The sequence below is a fragment of the Colobus angolensis genome, unplaced genomic scaffold (genome assembly GCF_000951035.1).
Source record: "Colobus angolensis palliatus isolate OR3802 unplaced genomic scaffold, Cang.pa_1.0 Scaffold316, whole genome shotgun sequence".
NCBI classification, from domain to species: domain Eukaryota; kingdom Metazoa; phylum Chordata; class Mammalia; order Primates; family Cercopithecidae; genus Colobus; species Colobus angolensis.
The window spans coordinates 2,087,400-2,111,851 of NW_012116444.1; the positions used below are offsets into that span (position 1 = coordinate 2,087,400).

Here is a 24,452-nt window from a genome sequence, read left to right on the forward strand (position 1 = left end):
ACAATCCTCCCTGTAGAACAGTTCTGTTGGAGGAAGAGGGGAATAGGGGTAGGAGTGGGGGACAAAGCTGTAAAAATGTAATCTGCCAAGTGGGTATATTTAGTCTTCCACTCAGAAATACTATGTATCTCCCAGTTACATCTTACAGGTTTGGTTTGGTGTCTGGTTGATTTTTTGTTGTTGTTGTTTTTTTTTTTTTTTTGCTTGCTGTTGTTTTTTGGCAGGCTTGTATTACTTTGTGCCTCTTATTATACACAGGTCTTATCAGCTGGGTGTGGTGACTCACGCCTATAATCCCAGCACTTTGGGAGGCCAAGGCAGGTGGATCACTTGAGGTCAGGAGTTCGATACCAGCCTAGCCAACATGGTGAAACCCCATCTCTGCTAAAAATATGAAAATTAGCTGGGCATCGTGGTGGGCACCTATAATCCCAGCTACAGGAGCGGCACTTGAACCCAGGAGGCGGAGTCTGCAGTGAGCCAAGACTGTGCCACTGCACTCCAGCCTGGGCAAGAGTGAGACTCCAGCTCAAAAAACAAATAAATGGGTCTTCTTTTATTGTTTCCCAGTTGATTACTGTTAATTGTTAAGGAATGGTAACTAATTTTCAGTGTACTCCTTTAAACTTTCAAGATATTAAAAGCATGTCATCTACAATTATGTTGGTCTCTCTCCCAAATTTAACTTTCATTTTGCTTTCCTATTCTTTGATATTAGCAATACCTTATCATGTAATTGATGATAGCAGGCAACATTTCACTCCTTAATTGAAAGATGTATTTCAAAAGCTGCCACAAAAACATAACCCTCACTTTTGGTTTAAGCACTTTAAAGTATATGGAAAAATTCTTATTTTAACACGTTAGAAATGTCTTCACTAGGAATAAGTATTCAAATTGAGCACATTCTTGGCATCTCCTAAAATCACGACTTCTAAAATTGATGTACATTGTATTTTTTCCACACTATTTACTTGAAAGTTTCCACTCTTGTAACAATTATTCTTTTTAAACAGAAAAGATTCCTAAATTTGGAGGCATTAACAGAAGCTTTGTTAAACTAGTCAAAAAGCACCTCAAAGATGACTTCATGAAATACTTCCTCCAAGATACTAATTACTTCTCAATTCTCCACTTATTGAGCAAGGCATACATAAATTAATAAACATCAAACTCAACCATTTCAACTCTCCATTATAGGGGAAATTTTCCACTAATGCCATACTCTGCTAACTAGCAACAACCACCACCCTGAAAAATCCCCCCAGTAAGTTTTGTTAGATGAGATCCCTAATGGGTCAAGGTAAATATGCTGACAGCAAGGATCCTAAGAAGATGCTAAGGCAAAGAACAGAGCGAATGTCCCAAATGGCTCTGCTAAGAAAGTTAAGGAAGGAAGTAGATGTCAATGGTGAAAAGGAATCTTATTTTTTAAAAATCAAGATAAGTTGTATGGAATTAATATATAATATTCTGTTTTTAATTCACCTCCATTTTCTCCCATCCCAAGAACTTCTATTACTTTTTCTTAACAGCTATTTCAAATCACTATATCTAAGTCCTTTTCCCATCGAACCTGGACATAATTTCTCACAGCATTTCTGCTCTATCTCATTTTTAATCCCCTCATAAGTTGCATTACTCTTAGCACACAAATGACCTATTTTACCCACTAACCACTGTCATTACATTTACAGTCTCTTCATTTTTATACAAATACATCTACCCTAGAAACTTTATATACATACATTTTAGTTCGTACACTTTGTAGCTCTTTTACACAGGTGGAGTACATCACCAAACTTATCAAGCTTGTGTTTTTTAATAAAAATCCCACTCTGAAAGCAGACTTTAGGGAATTCAAGCAACAGTTGGTAAACTATGCCTGGTAGCCCAAATTCAGCTCACTTCCTGTTTTTGTAAATTGTTTATTAAAACATAGCCACACTAATTCATTTATACATTGTCTATGGTTGTTTCTGCATTGTGAGAATTGAGTAGTTAGGACAGAAACTAGAAGGCCTACGAAGTTTAAGTTATTTATCTGACCCTTTATTAAAAAAATTTGCTAGCCCCTCAATGAAAACATTTTTCATTAAAAAACCTATTACATTTCAATTCATATTACTGAATACTTAGCAAGATAAATTCTTTGAAAAGTGAATGTTTTTTAAGTAGATGCCAAATAGTGAGAGACGCATTTCAGTGGAGATGAACAAATTGGAAAAAATAAAACAAATTCCTGACCCAGAATTTCAACTGCAAAACTAAAACTAACTCTTCAATTGTAATAAGAACCTTGAACTACTGAATATATTTTGGAAAGTCCTCTTTGAAAAGCCCAAAAAATAAAGGACACAGGATTTTGTTTTGGATTTTCTGCAATGGCAATAATGAAGCTCTACGCAGGTTTGCCTCCCTCAGAATAACCCTAAGTTAACAAAATCAGAAAAAGTTTCAACTAGAATATCTGGAGCACGAAGCTTAAATGGTTGTTAAAACTTTAAGGCAAGAAGTACGTATCTCGACATTATTTTCCTGATAGGGCTATTCTGAAATGTAATTTTATAGTGCTGCGAATATTAGCAGGGAAGTTCTTTCTCTCTCCTCTCTATTTACAGCAAATGATGCCTCTGTAACAGAGTATTTTATGTATGTAACAAACAGAGCATTTTATTTTTATTGCCGTTAGGGCACTGAAGACTATAAGCCTCTCTATGGCTTACCTTGCCAGCATAACCATAGTAAAATTATGGTATCTGTTACCTTTCTTAAACAATATATCATCTATGATTTTGGGAAGAAAAAAAATCCCACACTTGATCTTGTACAGTTAACTAGCACTGAAAAAATACATACACTTTAAAATCTGTATTTCCTAGTTAGGGAATAAAATGTCCATTAGATTTTAGCACAGTAAAAAAATTCTTGTGTAAACACAAACTTAAGATAAATTTAATTGAAAATGCTCATTACAGAAATTAACAATGCTTACCATTCTTTAAACACCATATACATTATTAATATATACTGTATATTTCCAATTAACTCCATTCTTAGGCTCAATTTAAGAAACACAATTGTAACATTTTATACAAAAAATACTTCACTAAGAAAGTAGACAAACTGCACAAAACAGTACAAGTATAATGTGCATAGCAAGATAGCTTGAAGCATTCTATGTATGGCTTTCTTTAAAATAAAACTATTAGGGGAATGGGCCCATTTGGGACCTACTGTTACAGTTGACATCTGTAAACGGTTTCACATCTTTTTTAGGCACTTGCTAACAATAGTGTTCAATCCCTGAAAAACGAATTTACCTCAAAAACAAAATCTACATCTGAAATAAAAACCAAGAAAATAACATGGGTAAAGTCTTATATATTCCTTTTAAAGTAAACAACCAGTTTTATTAGTGCATGCACAGAACTAAACTGAAAGAAAATAAACTTATGCCAAAAATTTCTGTGCAAAATTTACATAAAAGGTACAAAAATATGTACAGATTTAATTTGATATATACAGAAAAGAAGCCCTGAAGTTTTCATCAATCAATGAAAATGTCATTAACACTTGTAACAATGTAACAAAAAATCATGTAGCACGTAATTTTGTAATACAAGAACTCCATCATCCAAAGATCCAACAAAATTTGATTCAAACTTACAAGGTGAAAAATCTAAATCTATGATTCTGTTGTCATCATGAAAACATCCATTTTAAAACTCTGTTGGGCATGTCCCTTAGGAATCTATCCTAAGGTTTTATGCACTGCCTCTGGGTCCACTGTTGATGCTTCCTTTTTCAAATGCCAACAATCTGTATATATGTTTTGGGTTGTCAGTCACACTGAGAAGCAGCTAACTGAAATGGTTTGTCCTAATTTGGACATGTTCAAATAATAAAGTGAATACAGACAAAAATATGATCTTGCTTCAGAACATTGTTTTGGTAAAAAATTTTAACTTTCAAGAAAAGCCACTTCCTTAGAAGTGCTCCTATGTTCCATTCTTTTTAAAGGGATGGGAACCAAGAAGAAAAAATGGCCATTTGTTTATGGTAGACAAAAAACTTAAATGAGATAAGCCTAGTTCTGTGCAAGGGGATCATCAGAGAACATAATCAAATTCACAACTATGTTCAAGTTCTTTAACCAAACTTTCAATGAGACAAAAAGTTTAAATTCTTCTCTTGTAGCTGCCCATCTACTGCAACGTTTGACATAGTCATTTAGAAAAAGAAAATCACCTTGGGAGACTGTTCCCAATCTCTGACATGTGACAGAGTTCAACTGGAAAACAAATTTACTTGCCAAAAACTCTTCAAGCATTATATGAGGTGTAACTGTAGTGAATTAAATGTACTTTCAAGGAGCCTAATATCCTTCAAAATAACTATATTTAGCAGACGTAGACTAACTTCTTTACCCAAATTCTCTCAAAGTATCTTCACAAATGTGAGAAACTCCTTCAGTTCTATGATGAAAGAGCTCTCCATCTCCAGAGAAGCTACACTTAGATGCATAAGGCTGGTGGAAGAAGAGAGGGAATGGGGGTGTCAGCCATTACCCTCTACTAAGAGTCACTAAAGAACTAAAGTCGGAAAATTGTTTTATCAAAATTTTCTTTAGCCCTAACTTCCCAAGAACACATGTTTAAAAAATTAAATCAAGGTACTTCTGTGCTGTGATTAGTTTCTTTCAAAACTTCTGAGTGCAGGGATAGCAGTTTCAAATATCATACATACAACTTTTACTCTTCCACAGAAAGATAATCAACTTTTTAAATGTTCAATTTCAGGTACTATACTGAAGTAGAAAACGTCTGCATTACGGTAATTCAACCCATTGTTTTCTTCTAAGGTAATTTTACTTCTCTTTTCCTTGGTAATTATGGTCAACTATTCTAACATGTTCCAATCCCGAGTAGCTTCCATTAAATGTCTCTGCCCATGACCAGCCCAAGTATCCTGATTGTCAAATACTCTACCACAAAACCAACAGTTAAATTTAGCCTTCAAAATATTTTCAGAGGTAGTCTTCACAATCTGGTAATTGTTTTTGCTTGTCTTTTTGAGTGTTAATTTTAGCACAAATCTTTCTTTCACAGAACTAACAGGTTTAAATGTTTTGTGCCTCTTGGAAAAATCATCGCAAGTTGTTTTAGGAGGGTTATAACAAACTGGTTTCAGTAAAGCATTTATAGTTCTTTTTGACAATGAAACCTTAAGTACACGTCCATTAAATTTAGCAATAGTTTTCATTACACTTACTACTTCTGGTGCATCTGCATCAGGATGATTCAAAACTACAACTGGTTGGTTCCTCCTAGGACATTTCACAAGCTGTTTAGAACTAAAAGGGAAAAGCCGCAAAGTTCTGACAGAATCTTTTGAAAGCCTAGGTCTGCTAAATCCAAATGTTTCACGGACATCTTCAGGTTTTGCCTTTTCTTTACACTTCCTATGCAATGTTACTTTTCTTCTTGGAGGTTCTTGGTAACTATCCCTACACTTTCGTTTACAGTTTCTGTTTTTAGATACAAAGGCAGTTGCAGAGTCTTTACTTCCATGAGTTTTTGTTTTTGAAAAAATTTTTTTGGAAGTCTTTTTTCTATTGAAGTTCCTCTCAACTGTACAATTTGTTTTACACCTTAATACTCTGGACTCTGAACAGTCACTGACACATATTGGTTCCTCAGAAGATTCTGGGCATGTTGCAGTAGAAGTTATCACAATTTCATTTGCTGGCATTAAGTCATCTAGTAAGAAGGGTAAGGCATCTCTAGAAGATTCTGGCTCTTTCTGCTCTCCTCCTATAATCTGATTAGATGGTACATTGTCTTTTTGCAATGAGGATGCAGAGTTGCTTACTGACAGATTATTAGCAGCAGTCACATTTAAAACAGGGTTAAAAAATTTCAGCAATATTCTTTGTGGTGTTCCTTCAGGTTTCTTTGGCTGTATATTTTGATAAGTACTATTTTGGACTAATTTGGGCTTAAGCAGCTCAGTTTTATTTGGCATCACACACTTTAAAAAAACAGCTTGTTTGCCATCAGGCAAGAAGGTATAAAGAGGTGGTTTTGGAAAAATCTCATTCTGCTGTTTTACTGAATCAGAGATATTCAACTTAGTGCTCTGTTGCTCAGATAGCATGTTAGGAATAAGAAGAGCTTTCACAGAATTTGTTGGTTTCAAAATGTAAGGGCCTTTTAATGGCAAAGTATTTTCTGAGCTACTTTTCATGCTCAAACAACTGCCAATGCTGGAACAAAGTCCAGGTGTAAGACAATTATTGTTTGGTTCTACCTTCAAAATAGGTGTTTTGCAAGGCTCCTTAGTCATAGTTGCATGAGCTTGGGCACCCTCGGTTTTGACAGCGGAAACACCTTCAAGTTTCCCATTATTAAGTGTTAAAATCATCCCAGGTTTCTTGTTGACAACAAGAGAAGCAGGGATACCTTGTGAATTAACCAATGGAAGTGCATTTCCGGGAATAACCGGTAGCCCAGGCTTGTTAGTAATGTTCAATGGTATTAAAAATCCTTTCGAAGTCTGAACAATTATAGTTTTTTTTTGTTCTGAATTTAAAAGTGGACTCTGCATATAAAAAGAACCTAAATTTTGTGTGGTGGCTCGTAGTTTGTCTTTTACAAGCTGCTGTGTTATTATTGCATCTGACTGAGTCTTAAGTAATGTGCCAAAACCTGAAATTCTAGGCATCTTCTCCGAATCTCTCACATCTTGTGGCATTGATGGCACTTGTTTTTCTTTTCCAAATGTCAAATTCAAATCATTTGTAGGCACATTAATACCCACACTGCCAGGTGGAACTGGGAAGATGCCTTGCACTTTGAAATCTTTCGAAGATTCAACAATTTTGCTTTCTCCCTCATGTTTTTGAAATGACTGGTCACAATGAAGTGGTAGGCCTTTATTTGGAGTGTTACTAGAGTCTTGTTTTACATCAGGTTTTATTTTCAATACATCCTGAAGCAACTGGTTTACTTCAGGTGGCAGAAATTCTGATGCCTGTTGGCTCTGGAGAGAGAAAACAGATGTGATTCTAGGCATCATAGGTGAACCAACATTAGAAAAGTCATCCCATTTAGATTTTTCAGTTGCACACTCTAAATTTTGATTTTCATTACTGTACAGGTTTTGTCCATCAATGTTTTGTCCTTTTTCTAAAACATACTGTTCTTCAATTTCAGATTTTGCTTTTAAAGTTCCATCTTTATCATTTAAAAGGCTAATAGATGCTAACAGGCTATCTGGTTTTGAGGTCTCCTGCCTCACTAGCGATAAAAATGATTCACTAATTGGTTGTTGGACAACTGTTTTGCTGGATGAACATTCTCTTTGAGGGTTTTCATACACTGCTGTTCCTGAAAACCTACGACGTTTATTAGAATTATTCACTTTTGAGTAATTATGAAAAGGTAATGATCCTTGGTTGGAGGATTCAACAGGTAGCTCAGAGTTGACATAATTAATGCAATAATTATGCATATCTCCACTGCTGTATGCATTTGGTTTGGCAACACAGTTGACTTTATCTGGACTTTTAATGGTGGTACCTAATACCTCGGGGTGACTCTGAGTGAGATGATTTCCCCAGAAGTCAACATTATCTCTTGTTTCAAATTTTGTGGTCAAATTCACTGATGATGTAACCAATTCTGACATTGTTGACAAAGAAGATACACTTTTCTCATTATCCACTGTTTGAAGCTTATTATTCCTTTGAGATATCAAAGTCATTTCTTTTTCTGAACTTGCTTTCCCTGAAAGTATAGAAGATGAACACGAAAATGGAGTAGCTGCTTTCATATAAACTGTGTCATTTAACTCAGTTGTTACTCCTGTCAAAAATCCATTAGTGTCCAAAGTCTGAGGCTGCAAATTAGCAGTACTGTCCTTTGCAGCACCTGAGTGTGAGTCTGGTGAACATGTATTTTGTTTGATAGGCACCAATTTTAATACAATATGCTGTTTTCCATCCATCATCCTGAAGCCCATAAACTTAGCATTATAGTTAGGGGGAACTGCTCTTCTATTATTTTTCAGCATTAACAGTGTAGGTCCCAGTACAGCAGTCTTCATGAAACCTGAACTAGCATTTGGTGCCTCTTCAGCTCTATTACCTTGCCCAGTGGACACAGGAGTTGGCTTCTCTGACTCTGATTCAGGGGCTTTATCATTACTCCCACAGTGTAGTCCTTCATCCTTTTCTTCACTTAAATGCTCTTGAACAACATGGCTCTGGTCTTCAGATTTAGTCTGTGTTTTTTTCATTTTTTGAAGCACTTGCGTGTTCTTTTCTATAATTCTATCACTTCCACTGTTAATTTTCTTACGTTTCCAGAATGTCTTCCTTGATGCACCTATTTTATATCTTTTCAGTATTAGCTTAAGTCCTGCTGAAGTCTTTGCCATTCTTTTTTCATATTTGTCTTTTTCCAGTTTTTCTTTTGCATATAAATGTTCTTTGTGCAAAGTTATAACATGTCTTACAAGGTGTTCTCTCTTGGTGGCACCATAGCTACAATATTGACAAGTGAAGGGAAAAGTACCAGAATGAATATGAAGGTGCTTCTGAAGCTCTCCTTTGGTAAAACATACATGATGACATTTACCACACTTATAATGAATTTCGTTATGTCTATGAATGTGCTGAACAAATGTGCCAACATCCTGGGTGGAGAACTTACACTTTTCACATTGAAAATTACCATTAACACAATGTGTAGATGTGAAATGCTTTGTCAAGTTCAGTAAAGTATATACACTCTCATTGTTACAAATGTCACATTTTACTAAAGTGCTTCTATGGGTTCGTCTGTGTTGTTTAAATACCTGAAAGTCATTTGCTGAAAAGCTACACATTTCACAAGGATATGAAGGTAATTCGCCATGGTGCCACATTTGAAAGTGTTTCTGCAAATCATTTGGGCTATATCGAGTGTTGTCTCGGCATTTTAAACAGCTGAAATTGAGTATTTTTGCAGACATTTTTATACCCTCTTCTTCAGCTCTCTCAGACTTATGAAGCAATGTACACTCCTCTACACAGCTTACAGTCTTTATACTGATAGATTTTCTTGCAGTCTGCTGTTTACTCTGAAATAATTTTCTGTATTTGTCAACTTCATGTTTCAATAGGACTTCATTTGGAATATTTATTTTTGGCAAATGAATTTTCACATTTTTTAGTTCATAATGAATACTTTCTGAAATTTTTGGTTTAAGTACTGATCTATCAACTATCTCATTTTTCACATCATACTCTTTTTTTAAAGTAGTTTGTTTTTCATCACAAAATAACTCTTTCTGTTCAGATGGCATGATTTAACCAAAAAAGTCCCAATTTCTTTTTTTCTGAAAACTCTTGAAGTTATCTGTAATTTAAACAGGAAACGATACTGTGTAGAGACATCTTCAAAATACAGGATTTTTCCCACAATAACTCACCTAAAATTAAACAAAGAATTGAAATTCTCATCATAAAAAATAATAGTAAATTTCGTATCTGTAAGTTCATTTTGGCACAAAGTAGGAATGTTAATCAAAAACACAAATTAAATATACAAAAGACTTGTTAAGTATTTTAAGAACAGCTTACCAAGAAGTAATAGTTTGAAGTAAAAATAACACTAATCTGGAAGTCAGGAAATGCAAGCTCTAGTTCCAGCTCTGCTGTGTGACCTTGGGAAAGCTTCAACTTCTCTGGACCTCAGTTTCCTCATCTAAAGAAAACCACAGTTGGATAAGTACGCTCAAGCGCTAAGATTTTTATATTAAGGTGATAACACAGTTTTTAAACAAGACTTTAAAAATCTCAGAATCCTAAAAAGTTCCAATTACACACATGTGGTTTACCCATATACTATTAACTTTTTCATTTGCTTAGTTGATCTAATAGCTATTCCCTGTGAGAATCCCAACAGACTTCTCTCCAGATTTTCTACTTCCTTAGCTCCTCAGAGATAATCTACAGTTAAAACAAAAGCTTCATTCATCTAACAGAAACAACCAAAGACAGTATCTGCTTATCATTACTAACAGGTTAGCATACAAACAAACAAAAAGAACAAAAAGGAAGAAATTTAAAAGAACAGTAGCACCATTTTCCTGGTGTAGTCCTAAAGTTTATCTACTTACTACCTTTCTTGTTCCCTACCATTTTGCTATGTGGATTTATATCCCTAGAACTCTAGCCAGATGACGGCAAGGAAAAGCCCTTGGCAGATTAGAACATACCCATCACTACCTACCTGCATTAATTCAAGCACTTACTGGTCATGTTACTTTAGACAAGTCTCAACCTCTGTGTCTTAGTTCCTTCATCTGTAAAATGGGGGAAAAAATTAGTACTTCCCCTATGTCTTTCACAATGTTGTTGTGAATATAAAATGAGAAAATACATGTAAAAATATCCTTAAAAGTGCTATATAAATCATAGCTACCACTATTACTCTATGTGATTATCATGTATGGGACATAACAATATATTGTTGAGACAGGAATCTGAATACTGAAAGTTCAGTCATTAAAATATCAAATTGCATTATTAGAAAAATTACATGTTTTTAATTTTGTGCTATATATATGAATAGACAAAATCAGATAAGCTAAACAAAACATAGTATAAATCACATTAAGCTCCCCATCCATAATGTCTATCCAAAGGTCTCAGCTTTAAACTTCAATTAATCTAAATACCTATGAACTTTAGTGTTTTAGAAATCCTTTACTGAGGGAATGATTAAAAGTTGAATTACTTACATATTAAGAGATCTATAATAAATTAATCAGAAGGATACCAATTATTGAACTGTTTTACATGCCACGACTAATACAGTAAAATGTGAATCTAGAATAGGATGTCTGTCATAAAACTTTAGTATTACAAAGAAAAAGTAATACAAGATGAAGGCCTTATGAAGGGTTTTTAAAAAAGGGCCCTAAAACAAGAAAAGCTGAAAAAGTAACTGGAACTGTCAGGAAACCAGGAGAAAAGGCTGAGAAGAATTATCTGACTGCTATTCTTAAACAAAGATGGGGCTTACAGATGATTTCAGAATGACTAGCAAAGCAGAGCACTTGCCTTTCTAGGAGAATGAACTAGACACTAATTAGCAGTAAGAGAAGGCTCTACAATCCAACAGTCAGGTTTTAACTCACTGCTTTGTTAAGAGAAAAGAAAAGAAAGAAGAAAGGAAGGAAGGAAAAAAAAGAAAGAAAAGAAAGGAAGGAGGGAGGGAGGAGAAAGAAAGGAAGGAAAGAAGGAAAGGAAAGGAAGAAAGAGAGAGAGAGAAAGAGAAAGAAAAGAATGATGACAGGGTCTCACTCTGTCGCTCAGGCTGCAGTGCAGTGGCGCCATCATGGCTCACTGCAGGCTTGACCTCCCAGGCTCAGGTGATCCTCCCACCTCAGCCTCCCGACGAGCAGCAGGGATTACAGGCATGCGCCACCATACCCAACTAATGTTCTGCATTTTTTGTAGAGATGAGGTTTCACCATGTTGCCCAGGCTAGGTGTAGAAAGAATTGTATGAGTTTATTAAAAAGAAAATAGTATTACTAAATCAAGTGTTCAGTTCTCCTTCAGGGACTAGGGCAAGAGTGGGGAAATGGAATATATGTAGAGGTAGGAAATCAAACTGTCTAATCTTGTAAGATACTCTAATATGTAACTCAGGAGTCAAAATGGTTGTGAAATAAAACATAACAGACAGCTTTGGCTTCCTTCTCTAATAATGTCTCACTTAGACTTTGAGAATAGGATTATTAAAATGTAATACATACTTTTTCTGTTTGAGTATCAAAAAATTTTAGATGGCTAGCAGATGGAAACTCAGTATTTACACTGCTTATGTCCTATTTCACATTTGACACCTCTTCTGTGCTACTCGAGTTTTCATGTGTTTTCACTAGTTTCAACTTCAAATACAAGGGGTTCAAAAGCTTCACTGGGAACATTTTCGTAAGTCAAAAAAATGGCATAACAATAAGGATAAAAGAGACCATCTTATTAGGAAATCCACTTAGCCCTTACTTAAGCTTGGTAACTGTTAAGTAAAGTTGAATGTCAAATACAATATAGCACTACAGGAGTTTGTGTACTTTAGGTAGTTTGGGGTTATTTGCCCTCAAAATTTTAAGTTTCTCTAGAGAGTCTATTATATGTCTTCAATTATGTTCAACTTGTTGCATGGGGAAGCAATCTGTGATGGTTAATTTTAGGTATCAACTTGACTGGATTAAGGAACACCTAGAAAACCGGTAAAACATTATTTCTGGGTTTGTCTGTGAGGGTGTTTCCAGAGACCAGGATGTGAGTCAGTAGATTGAGTGTGGCAGATTTGCCTCAGTGTGGGTGGGCACCATCCAATCGGCCAGGGGCCTTGGGAGAACAAAAAAGAAAAGAAAAGGATTTCCCCTGCCCCTCTCTTTGAGCAAGGATACTCTCTTCCTCCTGCCCTTGGACATCAGAACTCCAGGCTCTCTAGCCTTAGGACTCCAGGACTCAGACCAGCAGCCCTGCTTTGGTCAGGCCTTTAGCCTCAGACTGAGAATTGGACCATCGGCTTCCCTGGTTCTGAGGCGTTTGGACTTGGACTGAATCACACTACCAGCATCCCAGGGTCTCTAGTTTGCAGACAACCTGTTACAGGATTTCTCAGCCTCCATAACCGCATGAGTCAATTCCCTTAATAAATCCCCTCTCATGTATTATATATCTATCAATCCATATACAGTCAATGCTGCATAATTATGTTTTAGTCAACAATGAACCAAATAAACGTGGTCTCAAGAGATTATAATACTGTAATACTGTAATTTTGCTGCATCTTTTCTACATTTAGATACACAAATACTCATCATTGTGTTACATTTGCATACACTATTCAGTACAGTAACATGCTACACAGGTAGCCTAGAAGCAAAAGGCTATACCACATAGCCTAAGTGTGTAACAGGTTCACCATCTAGGTTTTTGTAAGTACACTCTGATGTTCACACAATGACAAAATAACCTCATGACTCATTTCTCAGAACATAGTCCCATCGTTAAATAAGGTATGACTGTGTATGTATCTTATTGGTTCTGTGTCTCTGGAGAATTCTGACTAATACACAAACATGATCTGACAGCAATTTATACAAAGGTTGCTACATATGGACAAAACATGTTGCGAACATCTCAACATAAAAAAAGAAAAATTTTATTACAATTGTAATCCTCCAACCTATGAGCTAATGTTCTTTTTACTACAGTCCAATCTCTACCCACTAACAAAGATTGCTGGTTTTATTTATTTATTTATTTATTTTGAGACAGTGTCTCACTGTCGCCCAGACTGAAGTGCAGTGGTGTGATCTCAGCTCACTCCAGTCTCAACCTCCCGGTCTCAAGTAATCCTCCCACCTCAGCCTCCCAGGTAACAGGGACTATAGGTATACACCATCACAGTACGCTAATTTTTGTATTTTTCTGCATAGATGAGGTTTTGCCATGTTGCCCAGGCTGGTCTTGAACTTCTGAGCTCAAGTGATCCACTCGCCTTGGCCTCCCAAAGTGCTGAGATTATAGGTGTGTGCCACGACGTCCAGCCCAGATTACTGGTTTTAAATGTGCTATTTAAACTACTGCCTTCTATATATGTATTATTACAGCATAAGACTTGACCAACATCTCAATAAGCCTTGAAATAATACAATTTTGTAAAAGTATTACAATAATCTGTAGTTTCCTATAAGAACATGGCAACTGAAAACATCTGACTTCCTCCTCCTCCTAACTGCCTACTGAAACAATCAAACAATATAACTTAAAAACTCCTACAAAATGGCTAGGAACTAGAAAAACATTCCATATACATACAACAAGGTGTCTGATAGGAAATGGTCTGGTGAGAGGGGAGTAAAAACAAACGCCTACCCACTGCCAACCACCATTTTTAAAGAGGGAGTTCACTAGGAACATTCATCCAATCAATATTTAATGAGGATCTGCCCATTATGCCCCAAGTAAAGAAGTGAGAGATATAATTCTGACTACTCCTACCCCTAAACATACCTTGGAAGATAAAGTGAGGCCTGAGTGAAAAAAAGCTGGAACCCTTTGGATGACAGAAGGCTCAGGCTGAGGTACAAGGAAGAAGGAAATTAATCCAGAACTTCAAGCTAGGTCCAGAGGCCAGAGTAGGGGATTGTTAGCACCAACTGTCAGGAGAGATGCAAAGAGGACATTATTTCTGAACAAAGATGAATCTTCCTACACCCATGGCTATCTTCCTCTGCTCAAGAGCCCTGTCCTTTTGCCACATAACTGAATTATCTCTACACTGTCAGAAAAATAAATGAGGTTAAATCTCAACTTCCCCTTCTCCTAACAAAAACATTGAGAAAATCTTGGTGTATTCTCTAGGAATTCATCTTAACCACCAATGCCAACAAAAAAAGATAAGTAGGCAGAAACATCACTGGATACAGCAGCTCTAAAAAGAGAAAATAATCCAAACCCCCTGAGAAACCTCTCCCCTGTTCTCCCATCCAGCTGTGACCATAATGAAAGTTATTGCAATAAGGCCGGGAGTAGTGGCTCACGCCTGTAATCCCAACACTTCGGGAGGCCAAGGAGGGCAGATCACCTGAGGTCAGGAGTTTGAGACCAGCCTGGCCAACATGGTGAAACCCTATCTCTACTAAAAACACAAAAATTAGTCAGGCATGGTGATGGGTGCCTGTAATCCCAGCTTCTCAGGAGGCTGAGGCTCAAGAATCACTTGAACCTAGGAGGTAGAGGTGGCGACTGCAGTGAGCCGACATCACGCCACTGCACTCCAGCCTGGGTGACAGAATGAGACTCTGTCACAAAAAAAAACAAAAACAAAAAACAAAAAGAAAGTTACTGCAATTAAAAAATAAGAGAAAACTTAAAAAAAAATCAGGTAATAACTAGCATATTGAAAAAAAGAGCACATTGAGGGCCGGGCGCCGTGGCTCAAGCCTGTAATTCCAGCACTTTGGGAGGCCGAGACGGGCGGATCACGAGGTCAGGAGATCGAGACCATCCTGGCTAACCCAGTGAAACCCCGTCTCTACTAAAAAAAATACAAAAAACTAGCCGGGCGAGGTGGTGGGTGCCTGTAGTCCCAGCCACCTGGGAGGCTGAGGCAGGAAGGCAGGAGAATGGTGTAAACCCGGGAGGCGGAGCTTGCAGTGAGCTGAGATCCGGCCACTGCACTCCAGCCTGGGCGACAGAGCGAGACACCATCTCAAAAAAAAAAAAAAGAGCGTATTGACTGTCATAAAAGAGAGAACAAAGTAGATGCACAAGGAATAATGATTTTGAAAATGAGAAAAAATTGTACCTAGGTTTTTGTTTGTTTGTTTTCAGTAAGACCTAAATTTTTAAAATCAAAGGCTCTCCAAATACCAGGCAAGATTACAAGGTAGAAGGAGAATATAAAGTTCAGTATCTACAACTTATTCTTGTAAAAATTTTCAGCTTAAAAGATAAAAATGAAACGCTATCCAAAAAAAGGTGGTGACAGTCACCTAAAGAAAAGGGATTTTTCATCAGCAACACCACCTTTAATCAGGTATCAATTTTTTAATTTATTTTTATTTTTATTTTTTTTGAGACTGAGCCTTGCTCTGTGGCCCAGGCTGGAGTGCAGTGACGCACTCTCGGCTCACTGCAAGCTCCTCCTCCCAGGTTCATGCCATTCTCCTGCCTCAGTCTCCCAAGTAGCTGGGACTACAGACACCCACCACCATGCCCGGCTAATTTTTTTTTTGTATTTTTAATAGAGATGGGGTTTCACCATGTTAGCCAGGATGGTCTCAATCTCCTGACCTCATGATCCACCTGCCTTGGCCTCCCAAAGTGCTGGGATCACAGGTGTGAGCCGCCACACCCAGCCCAAACACCAATATTAATCAGACATTTTATTCACAACTCTAAACTCGAGAAGAAAATGGAATAATATTTATATAGAGTTCTGAGGTAACCCAAGATTAATTTCACATCCAGAAAAGTTCCCATATGTGAGGGAAAAGCACAATTTTAGATATGCAAAAATTCAGAAAATATACTACATATGTACTCTTTAAGGAAAAAAGTTTTGAGTGAATACTTCAGCAAATTCAAATTTAAATCACAAAGAAAACTCAAAAAAACTAATATAGAAGAAATACCTGTGAACAATATAACCTACAACACAGAAATGAATATAAACATTGTTGTTAATATAGTTAAGAAAGCAGAAAAGACTGGATGGAGAAAAAGAACACTTGCGACAACAAATATTTAGAATTCCTTACAGCAAAATTCACAATGGAAAACAGAAGAGGAAACAATAGCAACAAACTTTTGGATACTGAAAAGCACATAAATGACCTTGCAGATAGTTGGGAAAGCTAGCAACTAACACATTTTACATCCTGAATCTTTACGAGGCCTAAGAACTGGCAGCACCAAGCAACTACAAAATGGGAGGAAGGAGTGAGGGGGAGGCTAAAGCAGAAATTTGGAGAAAGCTGGTTGACTTTTAGTTAGATGCTAAGATTCTCTTCCTCACTCTATCAAGCTATCGGTTACTGTTGTTTCCCCACTACAGAAGTCTAGAGGCTTACTCTCTACAGTGGGTAAAACAGAATCTTTGTTTTCGGGGAGACCAGGCACAGGTGAGAGAGTAGGCACTACACCAAAACCAAGAGGATTAAATCACCACATACATGAGACACAAACCCTCACCTCATATCCCTTTTTTTTTTCTGCTTCTAGGTTGGCTCCTAGGCGACAACAATGCTCCGTGAACTATGGTCTGCTGATGGTCCATAAGCCATCTGTCACCAGTCCATAACAAGGTAAGTACCGAAACCGAAAATAAACATTTATAACCTATTACGCAAATTTTCAGAGTTAGGGTTATTATCTGTTAAATCTAATAATAAAAATACACACTTGTGTTTTATATGTCTTCATTTTTAAAATTTCATTATTCTGGCAATTTATTTTTATTATGCTTTAAAACTATCAGCTGTAATAGACTGAGAGGCAAAAGGAAAAAAAAAATCAGACCAGGCACGGTGGCTCATGCCTGTAATCCCAGCACTTTGGGAGGCAAAGGCAGACAGATCATGAGGTCAGGAGATTGAGACCATCCTGGCTAACACGGTGAAACCCCGTCTCTACTAAAAACACAAAAAATTAGCCAGGCGTGGTGGTGGGCTCCTGTAGTCCTAGCTACTTGGGAGGCTGAGGCAGGAGAATGGTGTGAACCCGGGAGGTGGAGCTTGCAGTGAGCCGAGACTGAGCCACCACACTCCAGCCTGGGCGACAGAGCGAGACTCCGTCTCAAAAAGCAAAAAAAAGGAAAAAAAATCCTGGAGCTTCATCAGTTGGAGAAGCATTGGGCCAGATTCTGGTGCCTGGCTCAGTCCAAAGAGCTCCCCATAGTGGGAATCAAAACCTTGTGTTACAAACCCTTCTATGGGTTCAGACTGGGCTTTCTAGGAGCTTCTGAGACACAAGCAGACAGCCAAGGATTACTGGATATCTGAGAAAACCCTCTAATATTAGTTCAAGATCCAGACCAAATAAATTTTAAAAAGTAATTTGTTAGAAACTGAGACTATGTATTAAGACAATTTTTTTTTTTCTTTTTTTCAGACGGAGTTTCACTCTTGTTGCCCAGGCTGGAGTGCAATGGCACGATCTTGGCTCACTGCAACCTCTGCCTCCCAGGTTCAAGCAATTCTCCTGCCTCAGCCTCCCTAGGAGCTGGGATTATAGGCATGGGCCACCACGCTCAGCTAATTTTGTATTTTTAGTAGAGACGGGGTTTCTCCATGTTGGTCAGGCTGGTCTCGAACTCCCGATCTCAGGTGATCCACCCGCCTCAGCCTCCTAAAGTGCTGGGATTACAGGTGTGAGCCACTGTGCCCGGCCAAGACAATACATTTTTTAAAATTCATTGATTTCCAGGGATATAAGAAATAAGAACAGGATGCCACAAAAAGGGAACATCAAAAGAACAAAAAGAACTCTAAGAAATAAGAAAACATAAAGAAGCAAAAAGGGGCAATGGAAGGGCTGTAAGGTAAAGGTGAAATAACTTCTCAGAAAAAAACAAAACACAGAGATGAAAAACAGGAGAAACAAGGTAAGAAAGTTAGAGGAGCAATCTAGGAGGTCTAACATTTGACTAACAGGAGGGCAGGAAGAGAGTACAAAGAAAAAGAGGAAGGAAATCATCAATAAAATAACTTTTTAAAGTACTGAGCTGTAGGAAAGCAGTTTCCAGGATGAAAATGTCCACCAAATGGACATTTTCAAGTGCTCAGTGTAAAGTACGAAGGCATATCATTGCAAAGATTCATAACAGTAGAGGCAAAATCCTGTTTCTGAAAAGAAACAAAAAAGGTCAGAAATCAAATAACAAAAATAACAGATGGACAAAGACAAAGGGGCAATACCTTCTAATTCTGGCATAAAGTTTCAACCGAGAATTTTACATTTTGCCAAGGGTCTAAGTAAAAGGGTAAAATGAAGACATGCAAAATCTCAAAATTTACCTGCAGACATCCTCCCCCAAGTTGTTACTATAAGATATACTCCACCAAAATGAACGAATAAATCAAGAGAGAGAAAGACATGAAATATATGCATTGTGGGATCAAATGGAAGAGAGAGAAGTAAATAATATCCCCAAGATGATGGTAAAGGGAAATACCAGGATAACAAACAGTTGGACCACAGATCACATGCTCCTGTCAATCCAAAGACAAGACATCTTGGACATCAAAAGACACATTGAGGACTTTCATCGCCAAAAACATCACTGACACTGTACCATCTTTTCAATCATTGGACAGAATCCCCAGGTGAGCCTGGCCCAGATTCTTATCTGTATTTGGCTTGTATTGACATAAACTCATCATATTCCTGCTTTTCCCTCCATACCTTTATATCCAGATCAACTGCATGGTGAGCTTAGAAACCAAAATTACAGAGCAGCCTCTCTCAGATATCCACTATCTGGTCTATACTCTGGGCCTGCCAGATTTTCTGATTACAGTGAGCCCTAAGGTTGCTAGGATTCACTCATGACTTACCTAGACTTCCCCAAAAGCGGCTCTGGTAAATTCTAGGGAAGCTAAAACCAGACTGTGATCTAGGTATGCTGTTACCTTAACTTCTCCTGGGAGCCTTCATCTACTAGCAGCACTGTTACCCTTTCACTGTACAGCTAGATTTAGGCTTGCTACCAAATTTTCAAAACTAAACAATTTGGTGTTTATAGTCATCAAAATACCAAAAGTTAGAATGGTAGTTTCATATTGGTTAAGAGCAGAGAGGAGGATATGACCAGAGAGAACACAATGAGGGTAGAGGAAAGGAGCTTCTGTTTCTCAAACAGTTGGTATGCAGATATTTATCTTTAAACCATACACACAGTGTGCATTTTGTACATAAACACATTTCATAATAAAAATAAAAACAAGTTACAAACTGGGCAAAAGACCCAAAGAAGAAAGTCACAGAGGAATATAAGTGAAAACACGCCCAACTTCACTAGAATTCAAAACAAACAAAAATGAGAAAACTTCTGCCAATCAGACTGCAAAAGATGTTACATATTTGTAATACCTAGTATTGGTCAGTGAGGGAAAAAAGGCACAATGATATACTAATGATGGAGATAAAACTGGCATGACCTTTATAAAGAACAGTTTGCAATACATACATAAAAAGTCTGGAGGAAAAGGCATACAACTTCTGATTCACTTCTAGAAATGCACCCTAAAGCTAATAATCAGAAATATTATTTGTGCTATTGTTTATAAAATCACAAAATTAAAAATAAGTGTCCACCAATAAATAATGATTAAATCAAGTATGGTATTTTAAGGGAATATTGTGCAATCTAAAAATCAATACTGTAAACTCACATTTATTAACATGATGATATGTAACATACCTTAAGTGAAGAAAAAATTAACAGTAGACATACTAGAGTTTAATTTGTTCAAATACTGATAGATGGATACAGAATGGATAAACAAATGTGTAAAAAGTAAAAAGTCAAGAAGAACACACATACAAAAATGTTCCTAGTGATCACTGGTTACTCTTAGGTCAGTGTTTCATAAAATGCTGTCTTAGATCACCAGGGCCTCCACACTGGCATACTACCTTATGATAGCACAAGCAAACAACTTACATTTGGATGTTGTGGAAACAGCAATCTTTTTGCCTCTAGACTGCAATTTTATGAAACTTTATGAAATAAAGTGGCATGAAGCCATGATAATTTTGAAATTCTCAAAAACAGCAAGTGACTTCTGTGGTAAACCAACTGAGTTTTTCTTGAACAAACTCAAAATAATATACTTGCTGCCAGTATAAAATAGGAGAATGTTGACACTAAAGGTGAAGAAGAGATCAAAACAATATAGGTATCATTCAATTCTGTGTTCCCCATATCAACACACACATACCCACTCATACCAGTGCAGAGAACACTTTAACACCAGCGTCAAAGTTAATGGTAAACACTCAAGAAAATGATGAATTATGTTACTAAATTCCACTCATGTTATATAAATTCATGCTGTGTTTTTAGTTTGTTTAACAATTAATTTGTGAGGAATGAGGCTAACTAAAAAGTAATGGGAATTAATACAACCAGAATAGCAGTTATGTATGCAGTGTTGTTACATAAATAAAAAGATGTGGTTGGGAGCGGTGGCTGACACCTGTAATCCCAACACTTTGGGAGGCCAAAGTGGGAAGATCACCTGAGATTAGGAGTTCAAGACCAGCCTGACCAACATGGTGAAACCCCATCTCTACTAAAAATACAAAAATCAGCCAGGTGTGGTGGCCCATGCCTGTAATCCCAGCTACTCAGGAGGCTGAGGCAGAAGAATCGCTTGAACCCAGGAGATGGAGGTTGCTGAGATCGTGCCACTGCACTCCAGCCTGGGCAACAGAACGGGACTCCATCTCAACAAAAAAATAAAAAGATATGTGTATTTTATATAAAAACAAACAGTATTCAACTAACAATACGGTTCCTGATCTTGATACTGTTAAAAGAAATACTAAAAATTTTAACACCCACTTAATTTTGCCTATATATTTCTTTCTGTATGCTATACAAAGAAATGAAAAGCAACTATAATGTTGAGCTATTTTTGCAATATGCAGCATATTATTCTTTAATAAAGTGCTGAATTTCATCTGACAAAATGTTATTTAGACTTTTTTTTCTTTTTTTTGCTATCTATAACAGTTTTGGCAGTGGTATTACAGAGGGTTCGTAAAATGGATTGCAGCACTTACCACTATTTCATCTGCTCTGAAATAGTTCACTAACCAAACTACTGACCACAGTTTAATTTTTGTTCTTTCCTTAAAATTATACAGACTGCACCAAGAACACCATATGGAACTAATAACACTTCAGCTTTTTAGACCTTACACCCTTTCCAAGTTCTTCTATGGTTTCTGGGCTCTTTAGATTTTCTACTGCTTGAGTCACTTCGGTAATTTATATTTTCCTTGATAATACTCAATTTTGTATACTCACAAAAACCTCACTTTTAAGAATATCCTACCCCCTAAAAAGCGTAACATATAAATATATATATATCAGTATCACTTAAATGCCCAGGAATAGGAAAATTATAAAATAACGGAACATCCACATGAAATTGTACAGAAAGAAGTATGTGTACTGAATTGCCTTCAAACAATATTTATTCTATGTAATTTTTTTTTTAATTTTGAAAAGAAGATGTAGGCTGGGCATGGTGACTCATGCCTATAATCCTAGCACTTTGGGAAGCCAAGGTGGGTGGATGGTTTGAGTTCAGGAGTTCAAGACCAGCCTGGGAAACATGGCGAAACCCCATTTCTACAAAAAATACAAAAATTAGCTAAGCATGGTGGTGTGCGCCTGTAGTCCCAGCTACTCGGGAGGCTGAGGTGGAAGCATTGCTTGAGCTTGGGAGGTCAAAGCTGCAGTGAGCCATGATCATGCCACTGCACTCCAGCCTAGGTGACAGAGCGAGACCCTGTCTAAAAAAACAACAACGAAGGAAGCTGCAGACTGAGGCACAGAATACATTTTTAAAGCAGGAGAAATGATCTTCATTTTCATGTCATTTTCATGCTAAGAAGAAAGATCTTATAAGCATATGTGTATATAAGCACAGATCTGCAGAAGGGTATCCTCCAAACTATTGACAATAGTTTAATTTTTTTTTTTTTAAGAAATGACAGCATGGCATAGCAAAAAACAAACCAGAAAACCAAATCAATAGGAGAAAAATAATCAGCTCTCCTAAGAACCCTGACTGAAACCAAGAGGGCAATGTCACCACCACATGCCTTTATGAGGTCTGCCTATATATTCCTACTCCTGAATTCCAGGAAATTCTGTATCCTTAAAATAATTTCCGCTTTCAACATAAGCTAGCTCACATTGGTTTCTACTGCTTGTAATCAAAGGCTTCTTAATACAAAAAGTTGACAAATCAATGACTGTGTTTACTTTATAGAAAGGTACGTTTTGTGAGAACCCTTTAAAGAGTAGCAGGACTTAAACATGTAAGAAAGGAGCAAAGGCAATCTAAACCAGAAGAACAGAAGAAAGAAACAATGAAAGAAAACTATTTTTCTCCCAAGGTACAATGGGGAGGTTAAGTGAGAAAAGACTACAGAGGACAGATCTGAATTAGAAATGAAAGATTAACAGAAGCAATTGTCAATTTATGAACAGAAAAAAGCTATAAAAGATGTACATTAGAAATATTAGAAGGGTACTAGAAAGCAAGATAAACTGGAGAAAGAGTAAAAATAGAAATGAGGAAATTAAATGCCTAGAGTGACAATCCAAATAAAAAGTGAGGAGCCAAGGAACTAGTAACGTTAACATACATAGGTCAGAAATCACAGGTGGGAGCAGTGGCTCACCCCTCTAATCCCAGCACTTTGCGGGGCCAAGGCGGGCGGATCACCTGAGGTTAGGAGTTCAAGAACAGCCTGGTCAACATGGTGAAACCCCATCTGTACTAAAAATACAGCCGGGCATGGTTGTGGGTACCTGTAATCCTGCAGGAGGCTGAGACACGAGAATTACTTGAACCCACGCGGCAGAGGTTGGCAGTGGGCCAACTGCCAACTGCACTCCAGCCCAAGTGACAGTGAGATTCTGTTGCAATAAAAAAAAAAAAAAAAATAGAAATCACACATTGGGTCCAGAAAGACTTAAAGATAATTCCCAAAGTACAATGCCAAAGATAAGGAAGATTTGAAGAGTTCATCAAAAGGCAACATTCCTAGAGAGTTATATTTGCTTTCTACGATAATTAAAAGTCAAAGGCATTCTACAGAGTCTAAAAAGGAGGAATCTATTTGCTACTTAACTATATTCAAGTTGCTTAAAAACCAAAGAAAACTAGAAAACTCTAGTTTTAGCTTAGCTATATTCGTGACTCAGCATGTAGCTCTGTAAGTTGTCTCATCACATAGAAAACTACTGCATTCCTTAAGTCATTCAATCCTTTTTCTGCAGATAAATACAGGTAAAACAGTCATATGAATGAATACATTAGTGGTGATAAAACCAAAGCAGCATGTACAGTAAAAGCTTACTGAAAAATATAAGGTTCTGCTAAAAGGAGTCTAGAAACACACACACACACACACACACACACACCCCCACCTCATCCACCTAAGAATATTACTTTCAAAGCAGAATCTATTTTAGTACCCTCAAAATAACTATTATCTATTCATTACTTGAAACAAACATTTTAGGCTTACCTTTTTTTATACCTGTTTTAAGTTTTCCGAAAGTTTACCTGCAAGACTAATGCCTATCACATTTTAAGAGAGTGCAAGAAATGGTTTTATACAGTTTACATACATAACCAAATCCAGCTCTTTCCAAATCACTGTGGTTTAATGAACAACTTAAACATGGAAAAAGAAATGTAGGCTGGGCACGGTGGCTCAGGCCTATAATCCGAGCACATTGGGAGGCAGAGGCGGGAGAACTGCTTGAGCCCAGGAGTTCAAGACCAGCCTGAGCAATACAGTGAGACCTCATCTCTACAAAAGCATTTTAAAAATTCGGCAACTGTGGTGGCATGTGCCTGTATTCCCAGCTACTCAGGAGGCTCACTTAAACCTGGGTGGCAGAGGTTGCAGCAAGCCAAGCACCACTGCATTCCAGCCCAAAAGAGCTACACCATGTCTCAAAAAAAAAAAAAAAGAAAGAAAGAAAAGAAAAAAAAAAGAAATGTAGGGTTAAATATGCAAAACTAGGCCGGGCGCGGTGGCTCAAGCCTGTAATCCCAGCACTTTGGGAGGCCAAGACGGGCGGATCACGAGGTCAGGAGATCGAGACCATCCTGGCT

The 24,452-nt window shown here is 37.2% G+C and overlaps 1 protein-coding gene across 4 annotated transcripts in view; it reads right to left on the reverse strand.

The window, feature by feature from the left end:
• Positions 1-1,920: 1,920 nt before the first annotated feature.
• Positions 1,921-24,452, reverse strand: part of ZNF518A (zinc finger protein 518A) — a 34,962-nt gene continuing 12,430 nt past the window's right edge. Inside the window, exons 4-7 of one of the 4 annotated variants that reach the window (XM_011951228.1) lie at positions 14,089-14,234; positions 10,303-10,353; positions 9,629-9,752; positions 1,921-7,790 (exon numbers count right to left, since the gene is read on the reverse strand). In XM_011951228.1, coding sequence (XP_011806618.1) covers positions 4,903-7,767 — 2,865 coding nt within the window. In that variant the 5' untranslated portion in view covers positions 7,768-7,790; positions 9,629-9,752; positions 10,303-10,353; positions 14,089-14,234 and the 3' untranslated portion in view covers positions 1,921-4,902. Of the gene's footprint in view, positions 9,478-9,628; positions 9,753-10,280; positions 10,354-14,088; positions 14,235-24,452 lie in introns of all 4 variants that reach the window. The other 3 variants (XM_011951225.1, XM_011951226.1, XM_011951227.1) reach the window with 3 other exon arrangements.